This window comes from Larus michahellis, chromosome 3, assembly GCF_964199755.1.
Source record: "Larus michahellis chromosome 3, bLarMic1.1, whole genome shotgun sequence".
Classification (NCBI taxonomy): domain Eukaryota; kingdom Metazoa; phylum Chordata; class Aves; order Charadriiformes; family Laridae; genus Larus; species Larus michahellis.
Window position 1 is genome coordinate 39,386,967 of NC_133898.1, and position 19,584 is coordinate 39,406,550.

Consider the following 19,584-nt stretch of genomic DNA (forward strand, 5'->3'; position numbering starts at 1 on the left):
AGCACCCCTCAACCCTTTCCCAAAAGCTTCAGCTGTCCACCCGAAGCAGGCTAGGGGACAGGTTCTCGGATAGAGATGGCAGGAGCGGCCACATAAATTGCTATTGGGACTGTAGGGTTGGGCTGATATCCGCCACCGAGGATACCAGCAAAACTCCCCTCCCACACCATTCCCAAAGCATCTCCCCCCATCCCAGCCTCAGTGCGTGCAGCTCCCCCTCCACCTGCTTTTAGCAGCAAAGCCTTTGATGTTTCTGCAAGCCAGAGGGAGAGCCCACTTGGGCTGGGAGAGCCTGTGAGCCAGAGCCAAGTTCCTGGCAGCAGAGCAGGGCTTAGGCTCAGGCAGGGGGAGCGCACAACCCCCACCTCCCCCGTTTGCACCACGCATGCTCCTGCATCCCTACTGCAGCTGGGGTCCTCTCCTGCCACGTCCCAGCCCCCAACCCGCTCCACAAAGAAAAGACTGCAAGAACAATAGCTCCTTTTTTTCCTTTTTTTTTTTTTTTGTACACAAATATATACAGGGTATTATACACATTTCTACACAGACAGTGCCACTCAGAACACACAGCTCTCCGTGGGCAGAGCCCCGACAGGCGCAGAGGCAGCCCTGGGCCACGGCTGTACCTACAGAGACTGGAGCATCCCAGCCCGCCTGCTGGACCAAGGGCGGTAGGTGGGTGCAAGAATAGGGAAGCAGGATCAACATCCTCCCTGCCCCAGCCTGGGAGCGGACCGTGAGCTCTCAGCTCACATGCTCATTTCATTTCTAGCCCGTCCCTGGAGGGGACGGGTGACACTCACCGTGCCCCTCTGCACCTGTATGTGCTCCAGACCCAGCCGAGCCCTGAGAACCAGGGCGGCCTGCCTTCCCCATACATTGAAGACCCACATGTCTTCCCCTCCGTCTCCCCTTTCCTCTGGGCCTGGGATTCCTATAGAGAGGCATACAGGAAAGTCAGCTACGTCCTCCCCGGAGCAGCCCCCCGCCTGCTCCGTGTGTCCTCTAATGGGGGGCGAGGGTGAGAAAAGCCATGGGATATGACCACCCTTCCCTGGAAGGGGCAGGGCTGACGCTTCACTTGTTCAGGTCTTTTAAAGTGCTTGGAGCTCCAGGGCCAGCAAGGATGATTGAAAAGGTAAATAACTGTCTCACCCAGCCCCGTAAGACCCTGGAGGGCACGGCTCCAGTGAGCTGGTGCAGCACCCACAGATGACAGGCAAAGGGGAGGGTGTTAGTGTCTGCAATGAGCACCAAACAGGATGGTGGCAAGGGGTTAAGGGAAATAAATATAGCTCGATAGCAGGGAGATTTATTATTTTCCTTACATTTTACACAAGGGGAGGGGGGAAGCAATTGAGGGCAACTGATCCTGACCAGAAACCTCCTCACAAAGAGCATTTAAACAGGGTCACACCTCCCTACAGGTGCCAGGGGTTCCAGTCCACCTCTCCCATCCATCCTGTCCCCTGCCTGCCTCTGGGACACAGCAATCACCAGGGAGGGGGCAAGGGCAAAGGTAGGGGAGGAAACTCAGGCTGGGTGATGCCGGGGTGACTGGCGACTCACCCAGTCAGGGCAGGTGCAGAAAGCCAGCACAGCCCCCTGAGGCTTTTGTGCTCCTGAAGACAGTGGTCTTACTTGGAGAGGGCTCCCAGGGGCTCCTCTCCCGGGGCTCCCTCCCTCTCCAGCCACCTCAGCTGGGGGAAGACCTTGCAGCAGCTCAGGGAAGGCAGCCCATGGGGCCCCATCATAACCAGGCACCCTGCAGGGTGCTGAGGGCCTGCAGTCCAGGACCCTTTCTCCCCTCTCCCTAGCACCCAGGAGACCCCCAGGACGGCCCCCCCACCCCCAAGCCTGACCCTGCTTTGCAGACACAGGGCAGCAAAGGGGGCTGCGGTACCACACGGGGGTCAGGTTGATTTGTTTGAAAGGGGAGTAAAATGTGCAAAAAAAATGCCACTTAAAATGATGCTGCAATCCCCTGGGGGAGGAGGGGACTGGACCTGGGGGAGAGGCTGCCTGCGCCTCCTCCTGTCACGAGAAATACCCTCAGCACCCCTCAACCCTGCCAGGGGCTGCCTGGCTCACGCCAACCCCGCACCCCTTCCCCAGGGTGATGCCAACCCTGACCGCAAGGCCAGGCTGTCACCTTCACGGTCAGGGGGGGAGGTCTCTGTCACCACCCCCCGCACCTGGCACGTCACACCAAGGGGATGCTGCAAGGGGTTGAGAAAGAGCACGCATGGGGAGAAGGTGCAACAAAAGCCACCCCCCTCCCTAGGGGGTACTTCCAATACACTGACTAAAGCTTTTTGTTTGTCACCTTCCTGTAAATCTAACAAATTATTAGTGTTCCTTGCCAGGAGGACGGGGGACAGAGGGGGCTGCTTAGGAGCCCCCAGAGGTTCTCCTTGCGCCCCTCCCCACAAAGCACTCAGCCTTCCTCCTCCCTGCGGGTCCAGAGCAGCACCGTGGGGGTCACAGTCCCCCTCTTCTCCAGCCCCCAGGGTTTTGGGGTCTGGGGACACATTAAAGAAGGTAGCTAGTAAAGAGCATGCCCGCCGAGCTGCTGGGCCAGCGCAGGGGTGGAGGGGCAGGGAAACAGAGAGCTTGCGACAGGGCCCCTGCCCTCACTGAAGGCAGCGGCCCCAGAGGGCGGGCGGGCGGGCGGGCGAGGGCAGTGGCCAGCACCCTTGATGCCTCTCCCTAGGTCTCGTGCGTACAGCCTGCCCCGCTCCTGGGCCTCCTTCCCCTCCCTCCCTCCGAGGTCCCTACTGGTGGATCTCGTTCTCTATCAGGCTGTCCTCACATGACTGGAAATCCGTGTCGTTCATGCCATCCGTGTTGATGAGCTCCTCGTCCTGCGACCCCTGCTCCTCCGACTCCGTCGCTTCGCCCTCGGGCGAGGAGTCCTGCAGCACTTGGGCGATGTACTTCTGCCAGGGCCATAGGCACAGGGTGGGCGAGGGGTGAGGAAAGAGCAGAAACACATGTGAGCCCGGGGGGCTTCTCATGGTAGCAGAGCACAACACACAAAGCACCATGCAAGAGGTCGAGTGTGGGGATACGCTGGGAGGGAGAGGAAGTGCCCAGACTCCACGGGATGTACCAGGAGAGTAGTTAAAAGCAAGGCTGGTTTGGCCCTGCAACAGCAGATGTGCCTGCAGCATGGGTTGGGCCAAACCCCAGCATCCTGGGACTGGCATCACCCCCAGGGAGCCAGGGCTGGGAGAGCATGGGGCTTCTCAGGGCTTCAGAGCCTATGTGGACTAGAAGACTGTGCTCCCATTTTTGCCAGTGGATCTGTCCCCTTGAGGCTGTGCCTGCCTCCTAAGGGGAATCTCCTCTTGAAGAGATACTGCTGCCCTTAGATACGTGGAGACTGGGAAGGAGCCTGGATTACAAGTCCACACCCAAGCCCTGCTCTCCTAAGGAAGCAGGAGGCTCTGCATGTACTTCCTGAACAGCTCTGCACAGAGTCCAAGTAGAGAAGTCTCCTGGTGGAAGGAAATGGCTGGAAAAGACCCAGTGAACGGAGGAGAAGTTCAGAAATCTGAGATCCCAGAGAGCTGGGCAGGGGAGGGGGGAGTCCCCAAAACACTTTTGCAGCCTTTGAGGCAATGCTTATGGAGACCTCTTTGTGCTGGCACCAGGATCAGCCCAATGGGTGGCAGCCTTTGCTGATGGGCCAGCGCTCAAAGATGCAGAAGGAGAAGGGAGACTGACCCAGTTGGATTCACTGTTCCAGCCGAGAAAGAGGCAGAAAGTAGATGCATGGCATCTGAGGAGCAGCTAGAAAAGGGTGCACATGTGTGTGGGTTACACCTCATCACCCAGCTTAGGTGAGTTGCACAGGGCCCAACATTTGCCTCCCACTCTCTCTGGGAAACTCTGGGTGCTGCCTCAGAGAGGTGATGAGCGAGGTGCTCGGACAGAAAGTTACCTCCCCCTTCCCAAACCCGGGTAAGGAGCATGGAGGTGGGGACAGGGACTCACAGCGGATTTGGGAGCTGGCAGGCTGGGGGCAGGTCTCCCGTTCTGCCTGTTTTCTATGGAGTCCACTTCCGTGTGGTCAATCTGGAGAGGAAAGGAGAAACTGAGAGACTGCTGGGATGACACGTCTGCTGTCCCACACAGGAGTAACATCCAGGCAGCAGGGATGGCCTCAAGAACTGTCCCCTCCATGAAGCCAGGCTTGAGAAGCTCTGCCGTGGAGCAGTCTGGGCCGCCCACAAGAGCCCCCACTGTTTTGCTGCTGAGCTGTGCTCCCAAGGCAAAGAGTCTTGCACTCCCACCCAGCACTCCACCTCACCTTGTAGTTGTGAGCGCTGAGGTATTTGAAGTGCCCAAAGCAGACGTGACACAGGCAGATCACAATGGTGATCACAAGGACCACAAAGGTGAACATTGAAGTGGGGGCCAGGAACCCTGGGGCAAAGGAAAAACAAAGTGGTGGTGTCAGAAAACCCCTGACTATGCTCCACGGCTGGGGGCTGCCAGGACCAGGGAAGCGGCTCTGCAGGAGGCTGGGGGCTGGCAACCCAGCCCAGTACTCACCTGCGCGCATGGTGGAGAAGAAGAGAAGCCAGAAGAGGCAGAGGATGGGGGCTGCCACCACCTGGTTCACAGCCCCTGAATGGATCTTCTTGTCCAGCTTGGCAGGCAGGTAAGCATAATACAGGTTGTATCGGTCCACCAGGTGCTTAAGCAGCATGTACATGAGCCCTGGGAGAAAGGGGAGGGATGCCAGCAGAGAGGGGAATCAACCTCTTTCCCAGTACCTCCAGTACAGGGAATCTCTCTCCCACGCCACCCCTCTTGCCTCCCCCCAGCCTCTGACACAGGGAGGCAGAGGAGCATCACTTACCAAAAGGGACAATGATGGGGCAGGTGATGCTGTATGTCATGACCACAGTGAAGACGCACATCATCCAGGCATAAGCGGCCCCAAACTGGAATTCGTAGGCCTGGTGCTGCAAAAGGGAGCAGAGACCCATCAGCATGACTCCAGGAGCTCAGTGGGGGTGCACAACACACCCAGCTGCACACACAGCATCGGCTGAGCCCCATCGAGGCCCCACCATAGCACTCCATTCCCAGCTGGAGGCCATACCACACGCCCTCAGTCCCACTACATACTCGTTTGACATTCCTTCGCTCAGCGGCCGAGCGGGCCAGGCAGAGGCGTATCATGTACATAAGCAAGCCAGGGATGCGCAGCAGGTCCATGGCATTCCCGATGAAGGCAGAGGCGATGACATAGTTGACAAAGAAGGCCCCGTTGTCTGGCAGGAACACACACCTGGGGAGGCACAGCGAGAGCAGGCTGCAAGAGGTGCTCCCCCTGGCAGGGCAGCAGCTGGGAGCCCCCAGTACCTTTGGACACCAACAAGAACCTCCCTCCCCGTTGCAAAGAAGGGCCTTCTGTCCAACTCCACTTACTCAAATCGCACGGCGGCTTCAGCAAGGAATTTTTTGTCAAACAACCAGCGGAAAAACACATCCAAGCTGTGGAGGAGGGGGACAAGAAGAAAAGGGCAACAGTCAGAAGCACCAATAGACAGACATGCACATGCAAATATGTGGAAGCTGCACTAGAAGGACCCAAAGCTCTGACCATAGACTTTTTTGTTCACTCTTGGAATGTGCCACCAGCAATAATGTACGTCAGACACTGGGAAAAACAGTGCAGCACCCAAAAAGGGATGTAAAGCTTCCCACTCTCATGTGTGTTCTTCCTTTACCCTGATCCTATCAATGAAGTATTTTCCTCTTCCCTCCGTTTGGACACAACATCCATGCAAGGAACAGATGACTGACTCTACAGAAGAAACTGGTTAGGTACAAGGCATCCTCCAACACAGAGATTAAAGAAAAATCCCTTAGAAGAAACAAATTCCACTTTCCTCAAGTCTGATTTTTTGATATAAAACCATCCAATCCTCTGGCACCTTGGGTACTGGTGGAGTACAGTGCTCCAGAGGCAACAGCACAGGGACTGAGTCCTCAGAAGGTAGCGTGGTCTGTTTAACAGTATCTGGTCAAAATGCAAACCTTCTGAGAGCATTTACCTGCCTACATCATAAGGTTATATGCAACAAGGCATTTTTAATCTGGCTGGGAAACGTTGCCGTAGCACCCACTAGGATGGAGGGCTATTCTTCTGCCTCTATCAGAGGGTTTGTCTATTCTCAGGAGCTGCCTGACTTTACCACTGAGGGGCCGTACCCTGAATCCTGAATTTAGGGGACGTGTAGATCCCACACCCTACAATGTATATATAAGTAACTCCCTACCACAGTGAGGGCCCCCAGTCCCACTCCCCAGTTTTTCCTTCCTCACACTGTTTCCTTACTCATCCACTGTTCAGTGCTGGGAGCCCATGCTGACGGGTGGCAGCTGAGGCACTGCTGTTTGCACAGGGTGTTTCTACAACCCCTGCAGGAAGATTTGGGGCTCACATCCAAACAGATGAGCATTGCTGCAGCCTACACATAACTATGCCACCCAGCCAAGCACTGCAACCTACTCAGTTCTGGCTCGATGGGGGAATTCACTACTTTTGTGCAAAATTCAGAGTGCGCACTGAGCACAGAGGTGGGGAGCGCCTCCTTGTTGTGGTTTAACCCCAGCTGGCACCTAAGCACCCCACAGCCACTCGCTCACTCAACATTATCCTCATACTAAATCCAAACCACAGCACTATACCAGCTACTAGGAAGAAAATTAACTCTATCCCAGCCAAAACCAGGATGCTCCTTCACCAGCAGACCTCTAGCAGACTTTTTACATGTGTCCATCAACTGTGCCAATTTTTGCTGCATTATCTGTAACACCATGGCACATATCAATGTATCCGCAGATTGGTTCAATAATATCCTAGAGACCCAACCAGGTATGGCCTGGCCTGGCCCCCCAGCCAGAACTAAGTGCCACCTTCCCAAGGGTATGGTGTCCAGGACACTTGTGCAGCTGGGAAATAATGTAGTGTAGGAGAACAACCAGGGGTGCATCTCAACCCTCCCTCTGCTCCAGGTCTCTCTGCTTTCCTCTCCCACCACCCCTACCTGCTCAGGCCCAGCGATGGCAGCAGCAGGACCATGAAGATGAGGAAGGTGTAACACTTGTGCATGGTCGTCCTGTTCTCTCCAGACCTGAGGGCAGAGAGGAGGCTGTTAATCTTTTGTTGTCACTCTGCCAGCCCCAGACGCGGTGCCCCCATTGCTTTCTCATCAGAAAGCACTTACCAGTGTCTAATCTGAATCCCACCCAGTCCACTAGTGGTACCTTTCCCTCCAGTATGTCTGAGGCCTGTTCTCGAGTCCCAGTTCCTCACGCCTTGTCTCACAGGCCCTCCCAGCCCTTGTATCTTTAGAGGACTCTCTGCAATCACCTCTCTTAACCTGCAATCCTCCGAGCTGGTAATAGCCTCCCCACCAATCTTTGCAACATATAGCAGAAAACAAAGCTTACATCACACATCCTGTGGGGAATGCACATTTCTAGTGCTCAGCACTTCACATAGCTGCTACGGCTTCTGACCATAGGGAAGGTAAGGTGATTTTCCCTTGGAAAAGCTATGACTTACACGTGGGTACAGGCACACCACCGTGGCCCACTCACCCAAGCCAAGGTTTCCCTCGCTACTAGCATTTCTCACCAGCCCCCACTCCCTTCAGCTTTTTTCTTCTTGTAGACCTACGTCAAGCTCTGCTCAGACAACCATGCTGCACAACAGCAGCTAAGGATTGGCAGAACAGCTGTCCACAGCAGACCCCAGGTATCCAAGAGGTGCAACATAACACCACGCTTGGAGTGGAAGACAGAAGTTCAAGTAGAAGGATCCAACCAGGAGCTTTACATCAGTGAGAAGTGTCTAGTGGTCAGGCAGCACGCTGGTACAACTAAGAACAGGCGCTGGCTGTCCTCACCTGGTCCAGTGCGCTTCGAAGAAGGCAGAGTAATACACAATGGTGGGCAACAGAGCAGAGAAGCACCACAGCAGCAGGGTGGGGAAGAACTGGGTGATGATGGGGTTCTGCAATGAGGCAGAGAAGAGACCGCGTGTTACACGGTGTGGCAGCTCTTGTGCCAGCCACAGCTACAGCTGCCTTTGCTGACACCGAGTCCCCAGCACCCTGGCCAGGCTCAGCACCTCCCTCATGGTCAGGGTGACAGGACCTGGTGACCACTGACAACCTCTCTCTCTACCCCCTCCCTTGCAGGGGTTGTGGTCCCTCAGGGCGGTTCCCATGCTACCCATCCTGCACCCGTCTCCGAAGGCCTTACATTGAGGTACTCCACAGGCTTGGTGACATTGAACTTGTCCATAGTGGTGATGATAATAGCAGGGGTGGTGAGGAAGAATAGGAGGATGAAGAGGACCACATTGATCACGAGGCAGCGGATCCACCAGATGAAACCCCGGATGGAAAGGTGTTCCCTGAGAGAGGGGGGGAAGAGGAACATCAGGATGGCTGCATGGGGAAGAAGGTCAGGTCTGGGGGCCTCACATGTACACCATGACCCAGCCCAAGGCTTTCGCCCTCCAAGTCAGATCAGAGCTCCATCTCAGCCAAGCTGGGCTTCAGCAAGAACAACTCATTCAGTTACCAGAGGAGCGGACGGGGAGGGAGACAGAGAGGGTGCACCCCTTTTTCCATTGGCAGGACCCCTAAGCCCCACAGAGCTGCTCACCAGTAGATGTTCTGTGGGTCAGGAGCATAGCTGACAGTCCAGTTGGAGACATGGAGGGACTCGCTGCAGGAGGAGGCCCTGGGCTCCCCACGGCAAGCACAGCCCTGGCACTTACAAGCATTGAAATCTTTGAGGATTCTGGAGAAGAAGAGAAAGAGGGAGATGCTAACACAGACTGCTGGCAGGAACAAGCTGAGGGGGATGCCTTAGTGTTGGCACTCCTCTGATTTAAGGTGAGAGCTGGGACAGGTCACCTTCCTGGGGAGGACAGGACCCTTTGCACTCACATGGCTGTGATGGTCTCATTGTGGAAAGTGACAAAGGCCATCCCCAGAGGCTTTTCATTCACCTTCTCCTTCTCCCGCTTGTAGTCATCTTTAAGCTTCTCCTCCAGCTTGGTATAGTATTCGATGGCCTCCACCTGGGCAGGGGGTCAGGGGTCAGAGCAGAGACTTGGGGAGCCAAGTCCCCAGCGCCCTGCCACCCAACACCTCCAGCTCTCCCTACCTCCTCGCAGCCCCTGATGACACAGCAGCACAGGTGGCCACAGGGCTTGGGGTTGATCATGGACGGGGTGTTCTCCTTGCTCTGCAGGTTGGTGAAGTAGATTCGCCCGCGCTCAGCTTTCTTCCTGAAACAGGAGAGCGGAAGAGAAGGAAGGAAAGAAAGAAAGAGGGTGGGATCAGAAAAAGCTCCTGTGGCACTGGAGTTGAGGGGGAGCCTGGGGCATTGGCCCACCCTGCCTTCTCTCCCAAACCAGCGGTTACCTCTCCGCATCGAGGAACATCAGGCGAGCCACATCATAGCAGGGACGGGCCTCCAGGACGGTGCAGTTGGCGTAGGCCTCCCTGCAGACAGGAAGCACCAGCTCATCACACCCGAAGCCAAAGGCTGTACCCTCAAGCAAACCCCACGTGTCCAGGACCTCTCTCCTGCCCTGGGCTGAGCATCATGATGCATAGCAAGAGCTTGCTGGGGGCAGCATGGGAGCCTGCAGGCTCTGTCCCCTAAAGCAGAAGCAACACATGGGGCAAATGCTACAGCCGCCAGGTTCTGGCATGAGAAGCCTCTTTGGACTTTCGCCCTGTGGAGCAAGGCACCCCTCTGACTCCACACCCTCCTCTCTGCCTTCATGGGCCACAGGGCTTGGGGGCAGAAAGAGGCGTAAGGGTTCCCAAAAGGTACAAAGCATTTCTCCTTTCTCCATGGTGCTTCTAAACATGGCCCTTCTAAACATGGCTCCAACTGTGTGTTCATTGAGGTTCTGAAGGAAGGGTAATTTGATTTTTTTTGTTAAAAAGAAAAAACATACTTTTCTACAAGGACTGCGATCAGGGCAGAAGCAGCAGCACAACTTCTCATAGTCACTGCTTGAGCGTCTCCTGCCCGCATCTCATCTCTGAACTTGGCTACATCCCAGGACATGCCCTGTCCTCTGCTTACCACGCTGACCCCCGCTAAACTCTGCAAGAGATAGCTGGGTATATCCCAAGGCACAAAACCAAGGACACTGCACATTCAGATAATAAAATTGTGCAGAAAAATAACAGGGAGATGCCCAAAATAAAAGTGTTCACTGATTTTGACTAGCTTTCTGCTCTCAATGTATTATTGCCATTCCAGGTAACACTAGCGCTACCCCAGTGAAAACAGCCCCGTTACAGAGCAGCCTTTATTTAGGGTCACAGTGAGACTCACTCAAAATGCTTCTTGATCTTCTCTGGCTCAGCATATTTTGAGATCCCATTGATGAAGAGAGTTCGCTTAACCTAGAAAGAAGGAAGAAAAAAGGAGAGGGCAGGTAGGTGTGGATGGCGTGAAAGACTGGATTGCAGCAACCCCAACACCACCCCCGAGGCCTGAGTCAGCGATGGGAAAGGGCAGCCCCATCACTTCTAGCACCCAGGGCTCCCCCTCTCCTAGGCTTCCACTAGCTCTTGGCATCCTGCATCCCGGTGCGCTGCAGACTGAGTGACTAAGGGCTTACACTGCAGCTACCTGAACAGAAACAAGGGGTACCCTTAAGAAACAAAGGCAGCAAAAGCAGCTGAAGCAACCCCTGAGGAAGGCATGGGGTTGCCTTCCCCCATCACGTTCACCCAGCGCAGGCCTCTCTTGTTTCCCCACGGGGCTGCAGCTCTGGAAGAGACCTGCCTTTGGCCAGGCAGAATAAAAGAACAGCCAAAACAAGACAGCCCCAAACTGATGTGGGGTGCTTGGCACTCTCTCCAAGGCCACCCGACTTGACAGAAGGGTGTGGGAAAATGTGCCTGGGAGAGCGGCCAGATCCTGCTCACCAAGTCATCCTCTTTGTAGCGCATCTTGGAGGTGTGCCGGCGCATGCTGTACACTGTCAGCAGCAGGTACAGGAAGGCAAAAGATGTGTGCAGCCACAGCAGGTTATTCCTGTCACGAGGAAGACCACAAAGGTCAATGCAAGGTTGCCACTACAAGTCTGTGTATGGCTGGTCAGGCCCTGAAGGCACTGGGGCCACGAGCAGCGTAACCAGCACAGCACCCACACGCCCTAGAACCAAATTCCAGGAGCTCAGCCTGGAAACTGGAGCAGGGAGAGTAGCCTCACAATGAGGGCAGAAAACCTTCAAGGAGGTGAGGCTCTGCAGCAAGTGGACATTTAAAAAATACCCCCCCGAGGGGCTCAATTATCCATCCCACCCCTGCCTACACATACCCAGAATTCAGGTTAGCAATAGTTGTCCTTCCAAAGCTGTAGGCGTTGTTTTCTACGGAGAAAGAGGCAGATACAAGCACATTCAGTTATACTGAGTGACACACAGCACCACTGGGGTAGTCTACAGCAGGAATCTCACCTGCAGAACACCCCAAAACCCAAGCTGCCCAGGATGACCCTCTGGATGTGCCACACTCCAAGTGGGACAGCAGTCAGGGTTTGTCTGTTAGTCCTGTCCTGCCCTCCGCTGCTCCCCAGTGGTCTGGGACATGGTGTTGAAAGCAGCACCCCCAGCCCAGCCAAAGGCTCCTTGCTCTCACCTAGCAGGTCCCCTGAGAAGTTGACAGGTAACACAATGCCCACGGAGAGCACACCCACGGCCACCAGCAGCCCGATGATGTGCCTCTGGAAGGACAGGTAGTGCACTGCATCACCCCCGCACTTGTCCCGGATCTCGTCATCCCTGCCGGGGAGAAAAAGGCCATCAGGCAATCTTCTGCATTCCCTCAAATGCTGGAGAAAAGCACAGGGCTCCTGGTTTGAGCCCATACAGCACCCCTGGTTCTGCCCTGAAGAGCTGTGGTAAGGCCCAAGGGTAGGGAGCCCAGCACCCAGCCTTGAACCAGCCTGGGCAGAAACCTGCCTGTGCAATCCTTACTGCAGCCCCAGTCCCCATGCCCCTGTCCTCTGCCCCCCAGGACAGGCAGCTGGACACACACAAACCCCGCCTCACACCCACCTGGTGGGCCTTGCCTCCCCTGCTGAGATATGGGATGGCTGACACCATCTCGCAGTGCTCTGAAGCTAAGACCACTCCTGAGCATCATCAGCCTGTGAGTGTCTCCCTGCATCCTCCAATCCCCGCTTTGTAGCCATTCCCTGGACAGCAGTGCCCCTAGCAGGAGTCCCAGGGAGAGGAGCATCTCTACAGATCAGCAGACAGTGTTTCTGAGATAGGACCCTGAGGCAGGGGAGACCTGGGCTGGGTGCTCTCCTCTGTCACAGACTCACTGTCTGACCTTAGTTTTGGCTTTAGGACTCCTCATCTAGTCCCATCTTTGCTTGACCTCTCCAGAGCATGTTTTGCTTCTGCTCTTCAGAGAGGGGGCTGCAGCACGGGCAGCAACTTCACACAGCTGTACTGAGCTAGGTATCCCAACACCCCGCACTGCCTCTCCTCCTTCCCCACGTGGGTCCCTGTGCAGGCCCTGGGGCACTTACTTTATCCTGAAGATGGCCGTCAGCCAGGAGCAGAAACCCTGTGCAGAAAGAAGACAGGAGGGTCTCACATCACTTTGTGTTCCCTTATCCCTGCTCCCTCCTTCAAAGGCTCAGGGGGACCAGGCTGGTGTCCTTGCACCACCACAGACTTGGCTCGGGGGGGGGACAGACCATGAGTACCCAGACATACGGAGCCATGGATGGGCCAAGGCGATGACAGCGCTACTCCATGGGGGACAACACAGGCTGGACTCTGACATGTGGCTGTCCCCTACCAAGTGTCAGTTTAACCACCCAGGTGACCCTGGCTCCTGACTAGCATGGAAGCTCTCCACAGCCTAGGGACACCCATAAAATTAATTTTACAGATACTTCAGCCATCATCCCGGACAAGAGGAGCTCTGCAGAGACTGGGAAGGCAGGCTGGGCCAAGCCAGTGCTCTTCAAAGGACACCTGGGGAGGAATATTTCCTGGGAGCTTCACCACCCATCCATCACACCCTGTTATCCTACTGAACTGTGCCTCCCCTTTACCTCTACTGCTGTTTTCATCTCTAGAGAGCAGCATGAGGAGGAGCTGGCAAGTATTATTTGTAATGCTGAGATGATAGGTTGGACAGATGTCTGTTAAGCCACATGGATGTACAGCCTACTTAATTAAGCAGATGCCTAGAAGCCACATAGTTATATAGAGCCTTGAGCTCTGTACCACACACAAACTACAAGGTGTGGGACTTAAGACCTGGGGATGAGCAAACAGTGTTTCTTCCAAAGAGCCCTTGGTTCAGACAAGCTGTGGGCTCCTGGCCACTCAAAGGCAAAGTGTTTGACTCTTGCTGCTACTCACGTTGTCCCTCTGGTCGAAGTCCACAGAGCTGGAGACGGAGGTGAGGCGCTCGTAGCGGTCATGGTTGTCGGAGTGCAGGGCGGAGGCTACGCTAAAATGACAAGCGGGAGGCGAGGGAGAAAGTTAGAAGATGGGAGGAGGCAGCATCGTCAGGAACGAAGAGCACCCAGAAGATCAGAGGTTAATTCAGGTCAGGTTGCCCCAGGTGAGATGGAGAGAGGAGAGATCAGAGAGCAGAGGTAGCAGTAAGTCAAGTCCCCCTCCTGAGACATCACCCTGAGCCTGGCAGCCCCCACGGGCTTGGCCGTGGATGCTACCTGCTCAGCACCTTCTGAGAGGCACCAGTGTTATTCAGCAGCCCCTACGAGGAGGGGCTGGCAGCAGCTGCCACGGAGGAGAGGTGAGGTCTGCTTAGTGCAGGGTTTAGACAGAGGAGAGGATGTGGGAATCAGAGGGTGCCCCTCTGGCTCCGGTGCGGCCACGAGGCGGCAGCCCTGGTGCTCCGGAGAGGCACTGGCAGCGGCTCCTGTCCCACAGGACCTCTCTCGCCCGCAGGGAAGAGGAAGGCTGGGAGTCTGGTGGGCTGTATCCTGCTACACCAGTCCTCCCCGCCCTCAGTGCTTCAGTGCAGGGAATCCCAGGAGGAGGAACGCAGCTGAGTCACGGCTGCTGCACTGCCTGGAGCCAGGCTTGGTCCACCATGCTCCACAGCCTCAGCTGGGCCTCCTGCCTGGAAATCCCTCCAGCAGGAGCAGGGCAGACAGCTGGAAGTGAATGACTACAGGCTAAAGGACAGGAGAGCAAGAGAGGTGAATATCCCAGACCACTTTACTCCAGGTGCAGGCAGGGATCTAGATGAAGAACCTGCAGCAGAAGCATCCGAGGCAGACAATAGACCCCCACTACGAATGGAGGTGAAGGGCAGCTGGCAAAGGAGACAAGAAAATGGTCCAGAGACTTAAATCAAATAGCACTTGCGAGATGACAAGAGCAGGCTGGAACCTCGGAGGTACGAGAAGAGATATAGCTAATCTGAAGGCTAGAAGCCAAGGAAAAAAAAAACAGATGAAAACATGGTCTCCCTGTAACCAGTACAGGCTTGAGGAGGATCAGATGGACAAGAACCTGGAGAAGCAGCAGCTGAGAGACAAGTGCCAGAGACAAGGTGGATGACACTACTGGAAGGAAAACAAGCAAAAACCCTTGTGACCCTGCTGAAGGAAAGATGATGGGACACGTGGCCTCCCTCAGAGCAGAGCAGCACCTGCCGAGTCCCTACCTGGAAGTAACAGAGAGAGGGGAAAGGAGATTAGCTGAAGGTCATGGGACTACAGGAGTGCAGATTAGACAGTGGTGTGCAGCCTTGCGATTGCACAGCCCGACAGCCTGCTCTGCTTGAGGCACAGAGCAAGCTTTGACCAAGCTCTCGGACATTCAGCCCTTTAAAATCCAAGAGACCTTCCAGCTGGGTGCAGGGAGCGGGGGTGAGTTTCTGCTGTCCGCACCCCTGAGGAGAGCCCAGCACGACAACACAGTGGGCTTTTGGCTCCTCAGAACTGGAAAAGCAGAGGGCAGAGCACAAGCAGCACTTGAGGAAAAAACTGAGAAGAGTGCCATGTTATGAGATGACCAGGCTAACTCAGCTCCATTCAGGGGGATGCAGAGATGATGATCAGGATGACCAACAGTGCTGAGAAGACAGAGAACCTTGCCAAAGATGAGAAGCTGAAGAGGGAGTTCCAATGGAACATGCATCTAGCTAGCAGCTTTTTAAAACAAAATACTAATGAAGCAAGTGGGTGGAGGCAAGGTTGCCCTAAACCATGAGAAGATTAAGGTGGGACCCTGCCCGCTGCCCCAGATTTGGTGCTGGCCCTCCCAGGGAGGGAGAAGGACAGGGTCCAAGGCATGGCTAGCTTCAGGCCAAGGGAATTGCAGGCTCTGGGAGGGGAGGCCAGGCCAGGCATGCTGTGGAAGCGGCTTGCTGCTGTGCAAGGCAGGAGATGGCTGTGTGGGTGACAAGCCCCACAGGGCCCTGTGATCACTGCCTTTACACAGAGGTGCAGGTGGGTTGCCACAATCTCCCAGTGCAGACCGAGACACCAATTAAGAGTGTCAGTGGCTACCACAAGCCCCAGCAAGGGGCAGGACAATGGTACTTGCCATCTGAGGAAGGGTCCCTCCTGCACCAAGAGCGATGCTGCATTCAAGGGCTGGGAGTGTCAGGCAGCATACACGTGTCCTTAACCCACCATGTGCCACTGCACCTCAGCACAGAGAACAGCTGGGATTGGAAGGTGCCACCAGCCTTGGAGGAGCACAGCCAGGACAAGATTTCCTTACTGAGCTCCACAGGCTTTGGAAGTTTCTGGCTACCAACACCATCCCAGCTCAAGCCATACATTTTTGGGGAGGTCAGCAGAGAGCTCCAGAAAGTCCAGATGAAGAATGGGAGTAGGAAGAAGCAGCCCCCTGGCGAGAGGTGAGCACTTGTAAGGATAACTGAGGTGGGCCCCCCAAGAAGCCCCAAAACATGACAGCTCTGCTTCTTCTGCCTTACTCCCCCTGCAAGGCATTAGCAGTGAAAAGTTGCCAGACACACCTGAAGCAGGGCCAACCCCTAGTGAAGCACTCAAGCATAGCAAGGGGTCCTCTCTTCCATGTACCATAGCTACCACCACCTCTGTTTTCACAGCTCTGATTGCTCTGCTCCTTTAGGGGCAAGGAGGAACTACAAAAAGAGGAGCATCCCTGTACCCTCTCAAGGCAGTAGTAGTGGCAGGTACCTGCTTTGCAAGTGATGGAGTATGAGAAGTGAGGCTGCAGCTTGTTCCCTCAGCCTTAGATATGCATCAGCCTGGCTGGAGCGACCATCACAGGCTCTGTCCTGCTGGCTGATTGCATCCTCTGCAGCATGCACCACCCAGCCAGTCAGCAAGGCACGGGGGATGCTCTTTTCTTAGGCATAAAAGCAGCAAGAAAGAGGAAAGAGCAGGGAGAAAGGGTCCATGGCAGTGCTTCATGGGCAATGCTAGGCCAAGGTGCTGGAGGATGCTCTCAGCAGCACTGAGACAGGAAGTTTGCTTCTGCAAGGGGAGAGAGAAGGGACAAGAGTGCTGCCTTGCCAGGCATGCTGCCAGCCAGGGGTAGGTGGCAAGGGACAAGGGCCAACACTTGCCCTGGTCCTGGTAGTCTCACAGGGTAAAGGAAAAAGGCAGAAGTCTTGCAACTGCCTGCCAGATCCTCTCTGTGCACCCACCTGCCCTTGCAGCTGGTGTGGGAGCAGCACTCGTTGCACCCTGGCACAAGAGGGACCGGGCAAAGGAGGATCCCCTGCGCCCAGGTGACCTGAGTGTGTCGTGGGCTCAGGCAACTGGGTTTATTTTCTCCATCATAAGGTGGGATAGCTGGTCACAGGCAGGTAGAGCAGGGTATGTGACGTGGCACCCTCCACCTTGGCTGGGACTGGGAGGTCCTCGTCACTGCTGCCCTCAGGGAGCATTTAAGTGCTACTAGGGGAAAAACCAGCATGCATCCAGCTGTGGTAGTGGCTGACACAAAGGCAAGGGAAAAAGAAGAGCATGAATCCACCAAGAGGCACAAATCCAAGCCCGAACTCCCAGCCACCTAAGATTAGTTCAAAAGCAAGACAGAAAACTATAAGAGAAAAGGAGAGAGAAAGTGCGAGCAAGAAAAAGAAGAAACAAGACCCTGAAAAAACAACATACTATTCCCGCTCCTCTCGCTCCGTCTGCCAGTGTCGACGCCTGGGGGCACAGAAACAGAAAGGGAGAGGTTACAACCATGGGAGCAGGTGCTGGGTCTCCTCTGTCACAGGGAGCTACGCACCCAACATGGCTCCACACCATCCTGAGGAAGTGAGACCTGCTGATGGTCAGGCTGGAGAAGACCTTCCTTCTAGATCCCAGCACCACCCCAAGCCACAACGCCCCAGACCCCCCATCAGCCCAGGAGCAGAGTGCTTTACTGCCAGCTAAAGGGAAGCTGCGTTCACTGAAAAGGTGGCCTGGCTCCACACCACGGGTGTCTCAGGGAGCTCCTGAGGGACTGAGCCAGGCAGGACAGCCTGCCAGGGCTGCCTGGCTGCCATCTGAGCTTCCCTTTATGCCTTCCCTCCCCACCCAGGCAGCCAAGACACTTGCATCCCACTTTCCCAAAATGCTCATCGCACCCCATGGATGGGCCAAGCAGCAGGGGATCCTCCCTGGGATCCCAGTCCTGAAGATAGCCTTTCTACAGCTATGCTGTCCCTCTCCCCACACTTACCAGCTTTCCCTTGCCAAACAGCTGGCACCCCTCTGCCTTCCTGCCTACAACCACTGCTCCCACTTGCTTGCACCCAACATGCTCAACATCACCTCTGAGAAGGGCTGTCCCTCTCTCCCCACTGAAAGTCAGAGCTTGTCCAGCCCCTGTGGCTACCAGCCAGTGCTTGGGTCCAGATAGCTTAACCCCAAGGAGCTGCTGCCCTCTCCCCAGTGAGGTCTCATCCAGCTATTCCCTACTCCTCACTTTCACCCAAGGCCCCTGTATTGCTGATTTTCCCAGCCAGGCCAGGAAAGGAGGGGCAGAAGAGCCACAGGGACACAGCTGTGTATCTAATGCTATCCAGGACTCTTTATCTAAACAGGAGAGTTCCTGGTTCACTGCTGGAAGAAAACAACTCTTACTCTTTCCACTGTCATGCATGGAGTGCTCAAGAGCAGCTTGCTTGGATCTGTATCACCAAAGGAATGAAAGAGGATGGAGCTTAGCCCCTTCCAAGCCTTTGGGTGTGATGAGCTCATGGAGCTGATCAAGGGGAAGAAGAATCTCTTGTAGCAAGCCTTCAGAAGCCACACTGCCACCAGCACACGACAAAGTGCCATGCGCACAGCCCCTAGAGAGAGGTGGACTACGCACACAATCCCTCTGACTTAATCAATGAGAGCTCCTTATTCTGCACTGGAAGAAAATAATCATTGTCCTTCCTGCTGCTGACAGCAAAAACAAGAATAGCATCTCACTCTGCTGCGGAGCTGCCATTTCAATGGGCCTCGGCTTTTGCCAATGGACACTGCAGCCCACGAATGCATTGGGCAGGAAGAATCCATACCCAGACCGACTCGTCAGCACTTGGGATGCGAGCTAAACTCGCATTAGCACAGCAGTACAGCACCTGGAAATATAGCTTACCGCTTTCAAGTGCTCTTAACAAGAGCTGCATCCAGCAGAGCCACAAAGACACCTTCAGAGGCTTAACAAAGCCTTCACTGTGGCAACCGTCACCCTTCCTGTGACCTCTTTTCCTCTCTCCTCCCTCCCTTCCATCTGCTGTCCCTCTGTAAGGGCCCCTATGCACCTCTATCACTGTAAGGACCATAAGTGATATGGAGCCCGTGGGAATCACTCCCTGTGTTGGGAGAAGGACGCTGTAACAAAAGAGCAGGTATTTTTCCTGTTCCTGGGACTCAGGGGATACAACTAGCATTCTTGCCTCTCCTGCCCAGCTGCCTCCAGCACATGGAAAGGTATTTATCCCTTCTGCCCCGCATCAATGAAGAGTGCCATTCGTGTCTTGTTTTCCTGCCTCCCTCCCACGCTTACCTGTCAGCATCAGTCACCAGGGCCAGGCGTCCATAGTCCCAAGCAACTTTACGCAAAATTGAGAAGACAAACAACAGTGCCTGGAAGAGAGCAAAGGAGGAGCTGTGAGATCAGGCATTGTCCAGCTTCATCCTTGTCCTCTGTGTGCAGAGCCACAGGAGCAGGAAGCTAGGAGGGGACAGGCATGCTCAGTTAACAGCACACTGAGGCCATCTGACAGCACAACATCCCCACGGCTAAAATCAGACTATCTGGGTGGCTGTGGAATGCAGAGGTCCAGGATGCAATTGTGTGTTGTATCCTGTAGCTAAGTCAGCTACAGGATCAAAAGGCCCTGAGGTCCCAAGGAGGTGAGATTATGGTTGCAGCATCTGTGGTCCTGCAGTTTCTAAGGAGGAACAAGCAAAGCATTTGGGTAGGTAAAGCTGCAGGGACCTGGCATCATAAGCAGGAGTTTTGGGATGCACGACTGACCTAAGCTTACACGTGTCCTTAGGAAAATTTGCAACACCCTTCC

The 19,584-nt window shown here is 55.1% G+C and overlaps 1 protein-coding gene across 2 annotated transcripts in view; it reads right to left on the bottom strand.

Annotated features, from left to right (window-relative positions):
• Positions 1–478: 478 nt before the first annotated feature.
• The window catches only part of TMEM63B (transmembrane protein 63B), a 49,216-nt gene continuing 30,110 nt past the window's right edge, over positions 479–19,584 (bottom strand). Inside the window, exons 3-24 of one of the 2 annotated variants that reach the window (XM_074579773.1) lie at positions 19,068–19,147; positions 17,189–17,227; positions 13,461–13,551; positions 12,614–12,651; positions 11,713–11,855; positions 11,393–11,444; positions 10,998–11,106; positions 10,399–10,469; positions 9,468–9,548; positions 9,208–9,331; positions 8,988–9,121; positions 8,701–8,838; positions 8,293–8,446; positions 7,935–8,041; positions 7,071–7,157; positions 5,446–5,511; positions 5,143–5,305; positions 4,871–4,976; positions 4,561–4,728; positions 4,316–4,431; positions 4,000–4,080; positions 479–2,939 (exon numbers count right to left, since the gene is read on the bottom strand). In XM_074579773.1, coding sequence (XP_074435874.1) covers positions 2,775–2,939; positions 4,000–4,080; positions 4,316–4,431; positions 4,561–4,728; positions 4,871–4,976; positions 5,143–5,305; positions 5,446–5,511; positions 7,071–7,157; positions 7,935–8,041; positions 8,293–8,446; positions 8,701–8,838; positions 8,988–9,121; positions 9,208–9,331; positions 9,468–9,548; positions 10,399–10,469; positions 10,998–11,106; positions 11,393–11,444; positions 11,713–11,855; positions 12,614–12,651; positions 13,461–13,551; positions 17,189–17,227; positions 19,068–19,147 — 2,313 coding nt within the window. In that variant the 3' untranslated portion in view covers positions 479–2,774. The remainder of the gene's footprint in view (positions 2,940–3,999; positions 4,081–4,315; positions 4,432–4,560; positions 4,729–4,870; positions 4,977–5,142; positions 5,306–5,445; positions 5,512–7,070; positions 7,158–7,934; positions 8,042–8,292; positions 8,447–8,700; positions 8,839–8,987; positions 9,122–9,207; positions 9,332–9,467; positions 9,549–10,398; positions 10,470–10,997; positions 11,107–11,392; positions 11,445–11,712; positions 11,856–12,613; positions 12,652–13,460; positions 13,552–17,188; positions 17,228–19,067; positions 19,148–19,584) is intronic. The other variant, XM_074579772.1, reaches the window with a different exon arrangement.